General features: G+C 40.4%; 1 protein-coding gene across 5 annotated transcripts in view; it reads left to right on the top strand.

Moving 5' to 3' along the window:
- Positions 1-19,775, top strand: part of CPLANE1 (ciliogenesis and planar polarity effector 1) — a 372,488-nt gene that overhangs the window by 270,349 nt on the left and 82,364 nt on the right. For all 5 annotated transcript variants that reach the window (XM_033932742.1, XM_033932734.1, XM_033932750.1 and 2 more), the window contains 3 exons: positions 800-912; positions 6,572-6,770; positions 11,262-11,521. In XM_033932742.1, the coding sequence (XP_033788633.1) occupies positions 800-912; positions 6,572-6,770; positions 11,262-11,521 (572 nt within the window). The remainder of the gene's footprint in view (positions 1-799; positions 913-6,571; positions 6,771-11,261; positions 11,522-19,775) is intronic.

A 19,775-nucleotide genomic window follows, 5' to 3' on the forward strand; every position in this document is an offset into this window, starting at 1 on the left:
CTATATATGTAGTCAATGCACTCCACACCTTATTGAATGCAGTAAGGCTATTCTTACGTTCTTATGTTCACTATGCCTTTCTGGAAACTATTTGTAAGGTTTCTAATGCTTTATTTTGAACACAGTATCTGGAAGACCCATAGTAGCCACATGGTGCAATGCCTATAAATGACACTTAAGAGGCACTATGATGATGGTCAGAATAAAGAACATAGAAGACTGATCAAAATAGAGCAGGAAATAATTGCTTTAGAATAGCAACATGTAAGTTCCAAGTTGTTGTTACATAATCATCCAAACACTTATCTCACATCAGGTGTTAAATTGACAATCACTAATGTTGCAAGCAAAGCCCCAACCAGATAAAGCTATTAGATTTCTTACTATCACTAGTTGAAAAAAATTAATTTTTTTGTTTTTTTTACTAAGGCGCACGCTAGTCGATTTAGTGCATGCTAAATGCTAACACGTCCATAGAATATAATGAGTGTATTAGCATATAGCATGCGCTAAATTGGCTAGCGCGCCTTAGTAAAAGACCCCCTAAGTTTTGAATAACTGGAAAGATAATGCAATGTTAGATATTAATATGTGGTGAAATTTAATGTATCTTTACCATGAGTATTAATTTGTCAATGTCAAGAAAAGGAAATGCTTAAGGTCAGAGGGTATGGACACATTTTGAAATTTTGTTTTTCAAGAGAGCAATCGATTATTTTATGTTATGAGTGTATCATATTTCATTGGAAAAAAAAAGAATAAAAATTCTTTAAACTTACATTTAATCTTATTTCTACAGTACATGTGCCTTCCAGTGCTCCACAGGTCCTGCCTCCAGATCTTTACTTAAACCTCAGATTCCAAACTGAAAAAACTTTGCCATCGTCGGCTCCTGATGCTGTATCCCCTCTCGTAAGTATTTTTCAATACATGTGGTTTTTTTCTTTTTATTTGAATTTAAGAATAGCATAAAATTAACCTTTGAATGGAAAAGCGCATCCAAGAAAAAATAAACTACAAAGGAAAACAAGTAGCACTTTATCATACCACTATAACAGTGTGCTAAAGAAAAAAAAAACAGGTAAATAAAATGGAGGGAGGGACAATGAGCATTATAGGGGTCCTTTTACTAAGGCACGCTAGCCATTTTAGCGCATGCTAAACGCTAACATGTGCTAACGCATCCTTATATCCTATGGATGCATTGACACATGCTAAATCAGCTACCGCACCTTAGTAAAAGGACTACATAATCTAGATATCACATCAACTCTTCAAATAGGTCCTTCATAACATTTATGCCACTTGGGTAAATATTTGGACTGAAAACTCTTAGCTGGGAGGATTCAAAGTAGAGATCTGCACGAGACTCCCACGGGGACCCCCCTCTGGCCCACGGGACTCCCACGGAGATGGAAGGCTCTGGAAGCAGGGTTCGTCCATATAATATAATGGACACATCAGCCATAGTAAAAGAGGGGATTTATAAGTTAATTACCTGAACAGAAAACAAAAAAAGGGTTCCACCAAAGAGATTCCACAAGGAAAACAGCAGTGCAAATACAAAAGAAACTGGAATTGATGATCCTGTCAGAAGTAATTGCTGCTTTTTATGGGGATGGGCAGGGATGGAGATAATTCCTTGCGGGGATGGGTGGGGACGGAGAGGATCCTGGCAGGGACGGGTGGGGATGGAGAGGATCCTGGCGGGGACGGGTGGGGATGGGTGGGATTTCTGTCCCCACGCAACTCTCTAATTCAAAGGAAATATATTTCACTTCATTCAATCTAAGCAAATGTTTGCAAGGATGGAGGAGTAGCCTAGTGGTGAGTGCAGTGGTCTGAGGAACTGGGTTCAATTCCAACTGCAGCTCCTTGTGACTCTGGGCAAGTCACTTAATTCTACATTGGCCCAGGTACAATACTTAGATTGTGAGCCCACTAGGGACAAAGAAATATCTGTATATAATAATTGTAAACCACTTTGATTATACCCAGGAAAGGCGGTTTATCTAATCCTCTTACACTTAACATTCTGTAGGTAGTCCCAAGGTCCAAAGCTCCAGGACACACAACAGGAAACTTCGTCTGGTCCTGAGTAATTTTTACAAAGGTCCAGGTATATCCAAATTGTCCCTTCATCTTGAGGAAACACGAAAAACACTAAATGTATTCTTTACTAAACCTTCCACCAAGAGTGAAATGAAAAAGACAAATCCAAACTGCTTATTAAACCCTTACTTTATCCAGTTCACTTTCTTGCCCCAGTTCTTCCATTTTTATTGATAACTAATAGATCTTACTGACTGGAGGAAAGGCATTTTCTGGTATTTTCAGAATCACCTTCAGATACTTCTGAACTATTCCCCCTCTTATACGAAACTGCGTTAACGGTTTTAAGTGCAGAGAGCCGCGCTGAATGGCCCACACTGCTCCCGACGCTCATTGAATTCCTATGAGCGTCGGGAGCAGCACAGCTCTGTGCTTATTTGTGAATTCAACTGGTACCACTAAAGACATTAAAAAGAAAAAAGAAAATATTATGTATAGTTATAGTATATTAAGGCTAAATGTGTTGTATTTATTGTGTTTTTCTTTAATTACTGAAAACACCAGATAAATAACTTAACTATCAGTCTTTGTTCAAATATAACTTGTGAAGCACCTCAATGATAGACCATAAATATATCTCAATAGCTTCAACATGATATCATCTTCTTACTCAATAATATAAATTTTCTCCAATATCTCTTCAAAATATTTAGAGTAAACTTTAAATTGCAGTCATTGAACTTTAAGGGCTCCTTTTACTAAGCTGTGTTAGCGTTTTTAGCGCATGCAGCATTTTAGCGTGCCCTAAATCCACGCTACGTGGGTAGAACTAACGCCAGATCAATGCTACGTTAGCGTTTAGTGCACGTTAATGCCCTAACGTGGCTTAGTAAAAAGAGCCCTAAGTTTTAAATTTTCTTCAAATGCAGTAAAACCTCAGCAGCTACACCTAAACATAATATTCCATTCAAGTTCAGGGTATATTTTTTTAGTTTTATATTCATTCAATGTTTTTGATATTTTAAATAGTATCAAAATTATAACTTATCTTTCATTCAGACAGTTGAAATGGGGCTCAGACATGAATCCACATTTCGCTATTATGCTGTTTCAAGGAGCGATCCCTAACAAACATCAAAAAGAAGATAAATATTAGAGAACAAGTTAGAGAAAAAGTTTTAATCAGAATCAGATAGCTTTATCCACTAGAGCACAGGTGTCAAAGTCGGTCCTTGAGGGCCGCAGTCCAGTCGGGTTTTCAGGATTTCCACAATGAATATACATGAGATCTATTAGAATACAATGAAAGCAGTGCATGCAACTAGATCTCATGCATATTCATTGGGGAAATCCTGAAAACCCGACTGGATTGAGGCCCTCAAGGAGGGACTTTGACACCCCTGCACTAGAGACTAGTCTCACCATTATGAATGACCCACTGCCAGTCTTGTTCCATTCTAAATATGGTGATATTGTCTTTCTGCTCATTTAAATAGTCATATATCACATGACCATCTTCAACCAATCAAAGGGACTACTCAGCAAGCCGCAGCAAAGTTAAAGTATTGACATTCACCTCAGCGTTAAGACCAGCTGGGCTCACTGCATTCAATTGAAAGATCCATCTTTGCTCACGATAGTTAAGAAATCTGTCAATATCACTGCCCTCCCACCTTACTGTAAGGGAATCGATCACCTGCCATTTGAAATTGTCAACAGAATGCGCTGCTGCTAACCAGTGCGCTACTATCGGCGCCTGAAGAAATTGAGTCATCACCCTCAATTTATGCTCATTAAGTCTTAGTTTAATCTGCCTGCTGCCAACATAAAGTTTATTACATGGACAAATCAGTATATATATATTTAAAAAAACATAGGAGCTATTGCAGTTAGTAGAACCTCTAGAGAAGTAAGTTTTCCCCGTATTTGAGTCATCCCATGACGGTCCTAGCATACTGAATTTACACCACTGACCGTCCCCACATATGCTGAACAGGGTGAACATAGCTGCTGTGAACATATGGTGAACATAGCTGCTGTGGGGGCTGAGTAGACCAAAAAAGGAAGTCATTAGTTTCCTTAAAGGTTTTTTCCCCCCCCATCACACAGAGAATGAAAGCACCACCTTGATGAATCTGACCCACAGTGTTAGATTACTGTTTTTAAACCTACTGGGAGGAAGTAAAGTTATTAATAGGAAGTGCAGGATGTGGAAAGAAATAAAGAGTAGATTCATCGTACCGAAATCATGGTCATTTTACAGTTTGTAGTTCTGAGGATTCAACCTCAGAAATCACCAAAAGTTTGCAGATACTGAAATATTTCTACACATATTTTGGCAACAAGGTCTGGAGGGTTCCTATTGTTTAGCTATTTACACATAAATCAATCATATTGTACAATATAGTGGCCATATCCTCCTACATGAGCTATAGTAAATTTATGATGTTCAAATTATATATAAAACCTTGTGACTCCAATATAATGATATGAACAGAAAAGAGCAAACCAGGCCTTACAATAATGATTAGTCTAAATTGTATAAAGCTAATGGTGACTTCATATACTGTATAAAAAAGAAAAATAAAAAACATATGTTTTAAAGATTTTTCTTTGCTTTTTAGAAATCTCACCCTTTCACAGACTAAAATAATTTTCAGCAGAGTAGGTGACAGGCCCTTAATTCTTCATTACCAAGTTTGAATCTGAATGGTCATCTTTTACAGAACCTCTCATGCAGCCAGAAAACCAATTTGACTGAATCACTGCTACAGCACTTTTGGCCTTAGCTATAAAGTTCTAAAATAAGTATATTGAGAAAACAAACTTTTCATAATATATGTAAGCTACCAAATTAACACCATCATAAAACTATATACCGTATTTTTGGTTCATAGTCATTTGCGCGCAGGACTTCGGCACGCCGACATTGCAGCGCAGACAAATCGACGCGCTGCCTAAAAAGTTACTTTTAAAGAGCTCCGATGCGGGGTGTGAGTGGGGAACCCCCCCCCCCAGTTTACTTTATACTCTTCGCGCTGCTGTTGGGGAGGTTGGGGGGTTGGAACCCTCCATTATAGAGTAAACTTAACTTTATCCCGATTTTTTAGGAAAAAGTTAAGTTTTCTCTATAATGTGGGGAGTTGCACCCCCCGCACTCCCCACCCAATGGCAGCGTGAAGAATATCGCACTCCCTATCGGAGCTCTTTAAAAGTAACTTTTTAGGTGGTGCACTGGGGTCTTGCACCGAATTGTCTACACTGCAATGTCGGCGCGGCAAAGTCTCACACGTTTTTGTCCCATCACTGTATTTTTTGCTCCATAAGATGCACTTTTTTCCCCAAAAAAAGTGGGTGGAAATGTAGGTGCGTCTTATGGAGCGCATACCTCCACCCCCCGATACTGGTTTTTAATTCCGTGCTCCTGCCCCTCCCTCACTGGACAGCTGCCTCCTCATCTCTTGCGGCAGAGCGACACAAAAGGTAGGCGCTAGCTTTTCATGCTCCTGCCTGGCCCCGCGTTGCTCCCTGAATGGCTGGCGTCAGTTCTCATGCATCTGAACCAGGCAACAAAGAAAGTAACTAAAGAAGGGAAGGGGGGAAAACAGCTCTCATGGTTATAAGCTAAAATGTTTTAAAAGATCTAGTTTGATTGAATGAGAGTGGAGGCAAATCCAGTAAACAACGACGTGCAGAAGATAAACAATTGAGAACTGATACAGATAAGAAGATTAGGCACTGAATACAGTGTTTTATTGAAGGGATGAACTTTTCATGAATTTTAACTTTTTCTATGTGTCGGATAGATTGGGAGGGCTTCACTGTGGGTGAACAATTGTGTGTATGTTTAGTATGAAATAATGTTATATGTTTTAAAGGTTTTGATGGTGCTATATTATTATAAATGATGAATTACTTATAAACATAAGAAGTAATGTGACATATAGCTCTTATTTGTGTATTTTGTTTATGTAATAAGTAGAGCTATTAAAAAGTCTTATAAGTCCCGGTGGGTTAATTAATAATGGTTATAAGCTAGAGAACAAAGAAAAAGTCTTTTAACCTTAACTCTGCAAAGTTAATTTTTAAAATGCATTTAGTCTTTCCTAAATCCTGCTTAACCAGCAAAATCACACAATATATATTGTTTTCTTTTCCCTCTCTATACTATAGTCTTCCTGGTCCCTTGTTAACAATATTCTTCTTATTTATTCAAATTTCTTTACTATTGTCCCTTTTTTATTTATTGTAATCATTTTGCTATGACCCCAGGGCAGTTTTTGCATAAGCCACCTATTCCATTCAGATGTTTTTCCTAACCTGTCCTGATGGGCACTTTTCTATCTAGTATAGTGGACATGCATGTAACTATATATAGGAAGATCCACATTAGCCTAGGCTTTTCTTTAAATGCCAAGACCTGGCTTCCCTGGGACACTATTCCCTACCATGTTCACCAGAGCATCATCTCAGTTAATGACACAACTCTTTTTCTTCCCCCCTCCCCTCCCCGAGTCAGGTTGGGCACAAGTATATTAATGTAATTGATATTGATGCTGAAGATCTTCTGAAGGAGTTACCTATCACAACTGGATCTCCAGAGATAGAAGTGATGACAAAACAACATGAGTGTCTCAAAGTTCCATCCTCTGCACAGTTGCATCACATGGCTGCTTCTGTTACTAATACAGTCCCACCAGATAAGTTCAGGAATGCAGGTACTTATCACTTTATTTTTTCATGTGAAAAAAATTAATTAATTACCGTATTTTTTTGCTCTGTAAGACGCACCTGACCATAAGACATACCTACTTGTAAAGGAGGAAAAACCAAGGGAAAAAATCTAAATCAAATGGTGTACCCTGTCCCACCACCCTGCCCTGTACTCTGCCCCCCCTCCCCCCTCTGGTAGTCTAGTGGTAGGCCGGGACAGGGCAGGTCTAGTGGTAGGCAGCCCCCTGGTACCTTTTTTTAATTCCAGTGGTCCAGCGCTGTATCGGCAGGAGCTTTCCACACTCCGGCCCCTCCCTCACTGGACACCTGCCTCCTCATCTCTTGTGGCAGAGTGGCGCATTAGGCAGGCACGAGCTTTTCGTGCGCCTGCCTGGTCCTGTGCTGCTCTCTGAATGGTTGCCATCTTTTAAATTTTATATTATAGGTTTGCTTTATTATGCATTTGATCTACACTGAACATGTTAAGGTGGAATATAGATTCCAAAATTAAATTCAATTAAATCCATCCTTTGACACCATTTATTAATTTTAACAGGGAATACCATTTCTAATATTTACTTCCCTGAATCAGTTGTATACCAGTCTCCATAACAAGTATATAAATAAATATTACAAACGTTATAGTGAGATTGGAGCACCATTGTCAGATACCAGCATTTTGTCATATTTCAGTACCTAATTCAATAGGTTCAGTTTTCTCCTGTTAACAAAAAAATAAATAAAAGAAATCTGATTTTGGTGATCAACTCACTAACAGCAACATAAACCTTCAAACCAGAGCAAATTGCAGTAATTCAAAACCCTACAAAAGACACTCAGGACCTATAGAGCAAATCTACAATTCCCTAACTGCACTACCTTCCAAACCTCACACAATAAAGACTCTACCTAGGAAAAGGCAACACTATAAATATTTCTGTGGGCCTTAATGTACACATGGGAAAGCTAAACAAGCTGGATTACTATAGATCCTTACAGACATTCAGTACTCACAAAATACTTGACTTCAATCACACATACTGAACATAAACTCTCTCCAATTATAGAATAAGTAACCACATACTAAAATGTAGACAAAAATGAAAAGTAACATTCCAAGAAGCCAGACTCTTCATGCAGTGTATTTTCTTGTTCATTTTCTTTCCCTCCATCTAGTATCTCCTCTCCCTCTTCATTCAGCATTTTCCCTTTATTTCTCTTTCCTCCACCTTTCATCCTGTGTCTCTTCTCTCTCCCAATCCATCTTTCATCTCTCCTGTCTTCCTACTTCTCCTTGTGTCCACCATTGCTCTTTTATCTCCCTATTTTCCCTATCCATGTTTAGTATCCTCCCACATCCCTCTGACTTCCTACTTGCCTATACCATATTCAGCATCTCTCTTCTTCCCCTTGTGTCCAACATCTTCCTAGTATCATCCTATTCCTCTCTCTCCAAGCTTCTTCTCTGTCACACTACGCTACCCATGTCCAGCAATCCCCCACCCACCGCCAGTCTTCATACTTTCCCCATGTCCATTGTCTGTTATTGGAGGTGTGATATGTACAGCATCTGTTATTGGGGTGTAGTATATAAGCAATGAAATGTGTCTCTGTTCCCCCCTCTCTCCAGCATATTCCTTCTGTCTCTCTGCTCCCCCTCTCTCTGGCATATTCCTTGTCACCCTACTCTCTCTCCCCATGTCCAGCATCTTGCCTATGTCCCTATTTCTTTGTGTCCAGTTTTCCATGATCCCCCTTAGGTCCTTATTCCCCTTTATGACCAGCATCCCCCTTCTATTTCTTCATGTTTTGTCCCTATCTGTCCAGCATCTCACATGCCCCCCTGTTCCCCACCTCATGTGAGCATCCTCTCTTGTTTCCCTAACCCCCTATCTTCAATATTATGTAAATCATAGAGTTGAGAATTTAAAGTCATTAATACCTATCCAGTTATATTTCATAGTAACATAGTAGATGACGGCAGATAAAGACCTGAATGGTCCATCCAGTCTGCCCAATCTGATTCAATTTAAATTTTTTAATTTTTTCTTCTTAGCTATTTCTGAGCAAGAATCCAAAGCTTTACCCTGTACTGTGCTTGGGTTCTAACTGCCGAAATCTCTGTTAAGACTTACTCCAGCCCATCTACACCCTCCCAGCCATTGAAGCCCTTCCCAGCCCATCCTCCACCAAACGGCCATATACAGACACAAACCGTGCAAGTCTGCCCAGTACTGGCCTTAGTTCAATATTTAATCTTATTTTCTGATTCTAGACCCTTTGTGTTCATCCCACGCTTCTTTGAACTTTCCTGTTTCTTTGCATCATAGCTTTTTAATGTAGCACATGCACTGCACATACCATATTTACTCAAATATAAACTGAGATTGTTGAGCCAAAAAAATAGCCCAAAAATGGGGGTCTCTGATTTATATTCAAGTCCACCATATAGCTGATACTTTAAAGTCTTTCCTGTTCAATGTCAGATGATGCTTTTCTGCATTCTCCCTCCCCCCTCTCCCGATGACCGACGCTGTTCTATGCATCCCCTCCCGATGACGGACGCTGTTCTCTGCATCCCCTCCCGATGACCGACGCTGCTTTCTGCATCCCCTCCCGATGACGGACGCTGTTCTCTGCATCCCCTCCCGATGACCGACGCTGCTTTCTGCATCCCCTCCCGATGACGGACGCTGTTCTCTGCATCCCCTCCCGATGACCGACACTGCTCTCTGCATCCCCTCACGATAACCGAAGCTGCTTTCTTCACCCCCTCCCGATGACCGATGCTGCTCTCCTGCACATCCCCCCACTGATGATCAACGCTGCTCTCTTCATCCTCCTGATGACTGACGCTGCTCTCTGCACCCCTCCCGATGACCGATGCTGCTCTCTGCACCCCCTCCCGATACTTTCCTTCATTCTCCCCTTCCGATTACCAATGCTGCTGTTCTCCTGCACATCCCCCCCACCGATGACCGACGCTGCTGCCCTCCACCACTGCATTCTCCTTACCATTCCAGTGCCAAAAAAGGCTGACATCAATACTTTGTCCTCTGAGATTCCCAGTGAGAGCGGGAGCCAGCAGGCCTGCATCAGCTCAGTAGAAAACGATGTCAGCTTACTTGTTTCAGCTCTTGAATTTCATCCCACAAGGCAAGAATTCCTAGAAATAATAATATTATGTAATGTAAGCATATAGATCTTATGATTAAGAAATGTTTTCGGACTCTTTGGAAATTACGAGCTATTAAAAAATACTTTGATTTTGATTCCTTTACACTTTTAGTACAGTCTTTAATTCTTGATTATTGCAATGTTATTTACCTGGCATCTTGCAAGAAAAATTTAAAGCATATTTGTTTAATACAAAATGCGGCCGTACGCCTAATTTTTGGTCTAAAGAAATATGATCATATTAGTTATTTTTACCAACAAGTACACTGGTTGCCTTTTGAGGCAAGGGTCTTTTTAAAATTTGGGTGTTTTTGTTTTAAGACTCTCTTTGGTTTGGCCCCAAAATATTTATCCTCTCATTTCAAGTTTTATAACTCAGTAAAGAATACTCATAATGAATTCATGTTTATGTATCCTACTATTAAATCATGTTGTTTCAAGAGATTTCTTAGCAAAACTATTGCCTTTCAATTAGGCAAACAGAATTCCTGGTTGAGTCCTTTGATTTTTCAAAATCATTTGTATATTGTTTTTAGAAAGGTTTTTAAAACACATTTGTTTGATAAATTTATTACATAATCATTTTTTATTGTTTTAATTGTACTACCTTTTTAATGCTACTTTGTATAATCTTATTGTTTTAATGCCAATGTATAATTTTATTTTATGTAAACATCACTGATTGTCCAGTTCTTCTTCTCTGTGAACCACCCGGATCCTCTTTGGGTGGGCGGTATACAAGAATAAAAGTTATGTTATTTCAGATTATCAATAGTAAATTTTGACAAAGTGAGCACATCTCTATCTGATGTTGCAGTTCAACTAGGAGATGCTGCCTTTCTGTTGTTTAAAAAATATACTTAAGATTGCTATTGGATTGGTTAACTGTTTTTTTACCTGCACTGTATTAAGATAATTTCAGACATTGCATAATAAATACAAGGGGGGAAGTAGAAAGGAGAGATCATTACCATACTTGGATATAAACCCTCAGTTTATATTCGAGTCAACCTTTCCCCGCCCCCCCCCCTTTTTTTTGGGGGGGGGAAGTTACCTTGGTTTTGTATTTGGATCGGTTTATATTCGAGTATATACGGTATTTTAAATACGCAAAAAAATCACATAGGATCCATGATATATTTTTTTAATTGCATTGTAAGAAAGAGTTTTAGTTAGTGCACTCTGCATTTCCAACTGTAAGTTTTAGGGCAATATATGTTGTTTTCTATTTTTTAAAAAATTCTGGGCAACATATTCAATATATGTAATATACATGCGTTTTCCAGTCTGTCTGTAAGCCTTTCATTAATGTATTTCAGAAAATCTTTTACAACAACCATTATTCCAAATGAAAGAACTAAATGTGAAATCCAACAAAGCTGAAAATAAAGCCTCATGGGACTTAAAGTTTGGTGATCATGATTCTGTTCAAGCTAGGGAGCAAGCCACAAAAACTGTATCATCCAAAGTTGTTAGCAAAAGACGCATTACCTCAAAGTTACATGAAATCGATGCAGAGTTATCTGCACTGCAGAGCATGGCAGAAAATATGGAACAAGACTTCGCCAATACTGAACTGGTTAGTTCATGCAGTTTGCTAATATCTATATGCTTCCTGATTCAAAATAGAATGGAATATGTAATATAAATATTAAAAATTACAAATGCTGAGCAAAGAGACACACACACACGTTCAACATACCAACATACTTTCCATACTATGACCTGAAGTGGTGGGGAAAGGACATTAATTGGAGACTGGGTAGGAGGGAAAAGATAGGAGGAAGAGACTGGAGGGATGGGGAGGGGAAGATGTGATAGAATTCAGTCTGGCCTGTCCTGGATCCCTGTGCACACTCACCCAAACAGCATACAAATACGAACACTTGAAAAGGTGCAACAAAACTTTTATTCTTTGACATGACCTGAACCTGTTTCCTCACAGGCTTAGGGATTGAAACATAAAGGCTCTCCAACTGTATTTGTAGTCAGTTCTTGCTATACTTCACATATTATTCAGCAAAAAGGGGTTTTGGCTTACCTTTGCCAATACCTTTAACATCCAAGTCCTCAATTTATATAACAAAGCTTCTCACCCTGCCATTCTCTCCCTCAAGACAGATGCTGCATGGGCTAGGGGGTTGGGAAGGACAGATGCTGCACAGGCTGGAAGGGGGTTGGGAAGGACAGATGCTTCATGGGCTTGTGGGGTTGGGAAGGCAAGAAGAACATATGCTACATGGACTGGGAGAGGTTTGGGAAGGCATGGAAGGACAGATACTGCACAGGCTGGGGAAGGGGTTGGGAAGGCAAGGAAGAACAGATGTTCATGGGCTGGGGTTTGGGAAGGCAGGAAAGGCAGATACTGCACAGACTGGGGGGTTAGGTAGGAAGGGAAAGAGAGATGCTGCATGGGTGGGAAGAGAGGAAAAGTGATGCTGCTGGTGGGGGAGGGAAGAGAAAAAGAGAATTGTTGGACATAGATACATGGAGTGGGAGGGAAAGAGAGATGGTATACATGGGGAAAGGAAGAAAGAGGAATAATTGTTGGACATGATAGTGATGAAGAGGAGGGAGGGAGAAATGTTACTCTGGGAGGGAGAAAAGATGATTCAAAGAAGGGAAAGATGTTAGATTCCGGAGAATGCTGATGGAAGGAGAGAGAGAGAGAAATGTTAGACCACTGGAAGGAGAGAGAGATGCCATACCATGGGAGAGAAGAGAGGTGCCAGGAGAGGAGAAAGATACTAGAACATAGAGGGAGGGAAGGGGAAAGACAGAGATGTCAGTTCATGGGAGAGAGGAAGGAGATGGTGCACAGGGATGGAGGGGAAGGCGATAGAGAGGGAAGAGATGGTGCACAGGTACAAGTGGATCGATTTTCCACTCTGTCAAAAATTACAAAGGCTAGGGAACACTCAATGAAGATACAGGGAAATGCTTTTAAAACCAATAAGATGATATAATTTTTCACTTGGAGAATAGTTAAGCTCTGGAATGCATTGCCAGAGGTTGTGGTAAGATAGCGTAGCTGGTTTTAAGAAGGTTTTGGACAATTTACTGGAGGAAAAGTCCATATTCTGTTATTGAGAAAGACATGGGGCAAGCCACTGCTTGCCCTAGATTGGTAGCATGGAATTTTGCTACTCTTTGGATTTTGGCCATGTACTAGTGACCTGGATTGGCCACCGTGAGAACGGACTACTGGGCTTGATGGACCTTTGGTCTGACCCAGTAAGGCTATTCTTACATTCTTATGATGAGTATGGCAGGAAGGGGAGGTAGAAGAAATGCTACTTATGGATAGATGGGAATAGGGGAGAAGAATGAGCGAGATGGTACACATGGATAGATAAGAAAGGATGACATGGAAAAGTAGATAGATTTTGAGAAGAAAACATAAAAATAGAAGAAATTTTAATGTTAAAAGTTAATGACAAAGATGGATGTAGGACAGAAAGCGGTGGAGAAAAGAAAACCAACAAATGGATAAGAAGGCCCTGGATATACAATTAAGAGCATAGACAGAAAGAAGTGCAACCAGGGGTTGGGAAAAGATGATTAGAAAAATAAAATCACCAGACAACAAAGGTAGGGAATATGATTTTTATTTTCAATTTAGTGATTGAAATGTGTTAGTTTTGAGAATTTATATCTGCTGTCTATATTTTGCACTGTTCAGGAAGAAATTAATTTCTTTCTATTTCTCTGGTGTTGTACTGCATGTAGAGTCTGGCATTTTAGGATTTTGTTTGTGTTTATTAGTACAGTAAAACCTTGGATTGCAAGTAATTTGGTTTGCAAATGTTTTGCGAGACAAGCAAAAGTAGGATCTGGGGTTAGGGAGGGGATGGTAAGAGGGGGGTTAAGCTTTATCATGGTATTAAGCTTTATTAAGGGATTTCTTGAAGAGTATAGTTTTTATTTCCTTTCTGTATATATGAGCCAATTAACCCCAAGAAACATACTTATGCATTTGTGTGTATGTAAATGTATATTTATGCTCTATATAGCAAAGTGGTTAATATGAAATCCTAGAAGGGTACAAGTTTAGTAGTAAAAAGAAGTCATAGTGGAAATAAAGACATACTTGTAGCTGAGTGTCTGGCAAGCTACACAGGGGAACTAAAAGATCAGATGTTTGCACAGTGCCACATAAGTAATGCATTGTGGGGATTTTTATTTGCTATTTGCTATTTTTTATTTATTTTTATTGAGAATTTTTAAATTTATAACAAGAAAATCAGAATGAAACAAAAATGTAAAACATGAGCAATGAAAGAGCATGAAGAACACTGGGAGCATATTTTCAGCATGTGAAGATATAAAGAAAGACAAATGTTCTAGTTTTTTTTCCATTTACTATTAAAATGACTAAAGGAAATTTAGGGGGAGAATTCATCAGTCAACATTAGGGTCCTTTTACTAAGGCACACTAGCCGATTTAGCAAACGCTAACGCGTCCATTATGTCCTATGGTCACATTAGCATTTAGCGTGCGCTAAATCGTCTAGTGCGCCTTAGTAAAAGGATCCCATTATTTGGACCTTAAGGCAACTTAAACAACCCTAATGCTGCTTAACCCCACGGCAATATTTAAAATAATAAGATGCAAAATATGCAAATGTATGTTTTGCGTCTCATCACTATGAGCACTGCAAATTCTCATATTTTTGCTGGGATTGTTTTATTTGTTTATGTGTAAATTTACAAACTTAAAGACAACTGTACACCCGGATGGTCTCGGGACTCAAAGATCTCCCGTACGAAGAAAGGTTAGACAAACTGCAGCTATACTCGCTTGAGGAGCGCAGAGAGAGGGGGGACATGATCGAGACGTTCAAGTATCTCAAGGGCCGCATCGAAGCGGAAGAAGATATCTTCTTTTTCAAGGGACCCACGGCAACAAGAGGGCATCCCTGGAAAATCAGAGGCGGGAAACTACGAGGTGACACCAGGAAATTCTTATTCACTGAAAGGGTGGTTGATCGCTGGAATAGTCTTCCACTGCAGGTGATTGAGGCCAGCAGCATGCCTGATTTTAAGGCCAAATGGGATCGACACGTGGGCTCTATTCACTAGGCAAAGGTAGGGGAGGGTCATTAGGGTGGGCAGACTTGATGGGCCATGGCCCTTATCTGCCGTCTATTTCTATGTTTCTATGTACAATACATAGTTACACCCAAAAACTTTTACGTTGAAAAAGAAATCATTATATTGTAAGAAAATTTCATTATTTAGTCCACAATATTTTAAGGACCAAGAAAACAAAAAAGTAGTACAGAGAAAAATTATATTAAAGAAGACAGTATTGGAGGTACAAAGCCGGCAGCCGGTTTGTGTTAATCTGTAGGAAAGGCTATCGATCTAATCATTACTCTACCCTCTTCCTTAGCCACTATAAAATCCAGCAATTGCTTAGGTTTAAAAAAAGAGGAAATTTATACTACCAAGCAAAACACAACATTTTGCAGGAAATTTTAATATAAAAGATGCTCCCAAAGTACGGAGTCTAGGCTAATAAGCCAAGAAGTCCTTCCTTCTTTGTTTCACTTGAGATATATCAGAAAACAAACAAATTGATGAACCAAGAAATTGCTCACTAATATGTCTGAAATAAGTCCAAAAAATTAAATCTCTATTATATTCCAAGGCAAATGTCACTATAAGAGTAGTTCTCTCAGTAATCCAAAGAATTTTCCAGAAAATTTGCTAGATTCATCTCTCCACCAACTTTTCCAACTATGCCAGTAGGAATAGAACTCAGGTTTGTTCTTAATAGTGAGATATTGAGCTTGCAAGATTGGTGGTAAACTCTGTGTTGGAATTAACAATATCTCATGCAAATATCTCCATACCATTTCGACACATTTGGAGATTTTGGGAAATTTAGCATTCTCAAATTGTTTTTCCTCTGTTTATTTTTGATTAATTCTAACTTTTTCTGGATATAACACCTTTCTTTAATAATTTCAGTTTCTAAAGCCTTACTTTAATTAAACTGTTCTTCATGCCTTTTAATTCTCTCACCGTGTTCTCACAGTGTTTCACTTTGAATAGTCACTAAGGAATTGATAGTGCCACAATTGTTCCTTAACAGATGGCCTCTTTTACAAAGCCACGCTAACGGCCCCAAAGCCCATAGAGATTTAAAGGGCTTCAGGGCTGTTGCCGCGCAGCTTTGTAAAAGAGGCCGATAGTCACTGCCTTTTTTAGGTTGGAATCCATGACTTCAATAGCCTTCCACAACACATCCATATTGATAATGGCAAGTTTCACCATCTCTCCAAATTGTATGTTCCTAGATTTTTCTTTAGCCTCCATGCAGGATGCCATTTTCAGGATTGCGACGGGATACTCCTCCACTGCTCCTCCAGGGCTAGGCATTATCCCTTCCTCTTGGGAGGGCATATTGACCTCCATTCCTGCTGGGCTCATCATTCCTTGTTGAAGGGGAGCCTGTCGCTGATCTGGGCTCAGCAAAGCCCAATCATGACTAAGGTCCATCACTAAATCCGACGTTCCTCCCAAAGCCAGCGGTATTTCTTTCAGGTGACGCAACACTTCCCCTAAAATAGTTGTTTGGATCAGACACTTCAAAGTCCCGGAGGACCAGGCCAAGAACTTCCTTTCTGCTTCCCCATGGGCAAGAAACCCTTGAGGTAAGACTCTGCGCCACAGCATACTTTCATCAAGAGGGAGCTCAGCTCACTCGTCTGTCCTCGATGCCATCTTGGTCCTCCAGAAGCTGCCTCTCTACACTTTACAGTTCCTACATAGGTGGGACTTGAAAAGAGGCAGCTTCCGGGTCAGGCTGGCAGTAGACTCACCTTGTTGCTGCTGCCACCAGCTGCCCAAAGATTAAATTACTGTGGTCAGCCAGGGAGGAGGTAGGAGAGAGAATCGGGAGATAGATCATAAGGGGAAGCAGCATCGGAGGTCGGAGGAGGGAGGGGGACTGTAGTAACAGCATAGAGGGAGGGGGGCTGGAGTAACAGCATGGAGGGAGGAAGGGGGTGGAGAAACAGCATGGAGGGAGAGGGCTGAAGAAACAGCATAGAGAGGTAGGGAGTCAGAGGGGCTAGAGAAGCAGCATGGAGGGAGGGAGGCTAGCGAAATAGCATAGGGGGAGTGAGGGAGAGGAGCTGGAGAAACAGCATGGATGAAGGGAGGGAGCTGGAGAAGCATTATGGAAAGGAGAAAAGTGCAGGAGAAAAAAGCATTGAGTAGGATAGTGCTGGATGGGAGGGGAGAGACAAACAGCAGAAGAAGAGATTGGAAGGAGAGAGAGGGGCACCTGTGTGGGGAGTGGGCTATAAGCCTGTCAGGTTAAAAAAAACACAAAGTCAAGCAACCTGCTCCTTGCAGTGCTGCTGGAGCCCATGTGTTCTGATACGGTTTTTTCAAGGTTATCTCTCCCTGTACCGTATCAGAACACATGAGTGAAACATGTCGGTTATCCCCCCGTTCTATGAACTGAGACCAGAAATTGAGCTGATCTAAAGCTAAGTAAATTTATTTTAGCCACTATTTATGAACTATTTAAGTATTTAAACATTAAATTATATTAAAAAATTATAAAGAATACAAGCACAAAAAAAGTTTAAGAAAATTAAGAAAATATAAGGATCCGATGACGAGAGGAGGTGTAAAGCCACCTACTATGAAGATTTATTGAGTGGGGAGGTGGCCTCGCTGAGGATCATGTGAGAGATTTTGCAATTGAAAAAGGTTTAAGTATATAAGGTTTGTAATCCCTTTTATATTGAGGCTGTGTTCCTCTGGTCCTTGACAGGATTCCTCTTTGCTCCCTCATTCTTCTGAGGTGGATTTTCACCCAGATTTTGTATTGGTTATGTATAGGGCCTTCTGTCTGCGTAACAGTGGCAGTTAAGCTATGCAGCCACAGCACAGGACAATACAGGGGGCCCACTCTCCTTCCCCTCCTTCTAAAAGGCAGCAGGTGTAAGAGGGTGGATGATCTCCTGGGGTGTGACTCCCTACAGTTGGAGGAAGGCCAAGATTGGGCAGAGGATGACTGAATCTGGAGCAACCTCTGGGGGATAATGTTTGAATGGAAGACTTGCTGCTGGGTAAGGACTCTTCGGTGGTCCATATTTTTCATTGGGAAGAGCTGCGGGAGCTCATTTCTCATGTTTCTTCAGTCTTGAAATTTGAGGATGCTCTTTAGGAGGCTCCATGTAAGGTGGACTCTCTTTTAAAGTGCATCAGGAAGTTTTCCAGGTCTTTCCCTGTTCATCAAAACATTTAGGATGTCAGACAGACTCTTTGGAATGCTCCAGATGCTCCTTTTCAGCTTGCCCAACCTATGGTCCACCTTTACACTATCCCAGACCAAGACAGAGAACCCTTATGTTCTTCTAGGGTTGATGCTGTAGTCTTTGCAGTAGCTAAGAAAAATGCCATCCCAGTGGATGATGGCACAGTGCTGAAGGATCCTCAGGACCATTGAATGGAACCTTTGTTAAAGTAGAGTTTTGATGTAGCAGCCATGGTGGTACAAGCAGCTATTTGCTGAGGTTTGGTTGCTAGAGACTGTTTTCGCTGAGCAAAACAAATTTTAGACAAGGAATCAGATAATTGGGCCCTTGTAGATCAGGAGATGCCAACTTAAAATGGGTTCCTCCTTCCTGTCAGATGATCTGTATGACCTTCTCCATACCTTGGCTAAATCCATGGTACTCAGTGTGGCAGCCAGGCTTTCTTTGGGTCTATGAGGCTGATTTGTGGATATGGTCTCTAAGTCCAAGCTTAGCAAATCTCAGTTTCAAGGCTCCCTCTTGTTTGTGGAGGAGTTGGATAAACTGGTGAAATAGCCTAGGAGAGGCCAAAGTTCTATGGCTGCCAGAGGACATACCTAGGCAGAATGGCAGAAATAGGGAAGCTTAGTAAATCTATTACATTTAAATTGGTGGGAATTTGGAATGGGCTTCCAGACTCCCTAAGACTGTTAGGTCAATTAAATCAATTCCAAAAAAGTTTAAAAACATGGCTGTTTTCACAATAGTCACCCAAGATTTTCAGTTGATAAACATTAATGTAAGTAATCTAGTATTTTTTCTCCTTAACCTTTGCCATCTATCTAATCTTAACTAATAGCATTCTTATTTCATAGTCTATTAGTTTGTTTATTCTTCTTTTTAATGTATTGTAAACTGAGTCGAGCTCCTTAGGGAGATGATCCGGTATATAAATTGAAGATTAGATAGTAGTAATAGTAGTAGTAGGTTCATCTAGGAGAGTTCGGTTTCAGGAATCTCATATGTATAATCCTGGTAGAGGGAGTGTTCCTCAGCATAGTTGATATTTTCAGAGGGCATAGTCCTGTCAAGGAGGCCAGGATTCCAGTCTCTTGGCTTCTACTCCCGGCGGGCTTCCCAATGAAGGTTTAGGGGTCCAGCCTTTGATCCCAGTGGGTGAAAAGTTGTGGATGTTTTATCAGAGTTGGACTTAAGTTACCTCAGATCAGTGGGTGTTCAATGTCCTTCTAGAGTTTGCTTGCCCCTTTTTGGAAGCCTTCCTAGAGTCTCCCTGTCGAGCCCGATGGAAGGTGAGAGCCATCTGGGACACTCTTTGAAGGCTAGTCAGTCTGCAGGCCTTGGTTCCAATCCAGAGCAAAAAGCGGGGCCAGTATTGTCATTCCATATACTTTGTGGACCCAGAAAAGAGGACTTCTTATTGCCCATTTTGAACTTGAAAGGGGTGAATCAGGCACTTCAAGCGTCCTCCTTTTGCATAGAGACTTTATATTCAGTTAGTGTGAAGGTTGAGGCCAAAGAATTTCTCACTTTCCTGGATTTGACAGAGGCCTA

This window comes from Geotrypetes seraphini, chromosome 1 (genome assembly GCF_902459505.1).
Source record: "Geotrypetes seraphini chromosome 1, aGeoSer1.1, whole genome shotgun sequence".
Taxonomy (NCBI): Eukaryota; Metazoa; Chordata; class Amphibia; order Gymnophiona; family Dermophiidae; genus Geotrypetes; species Geotrypetes seraphini.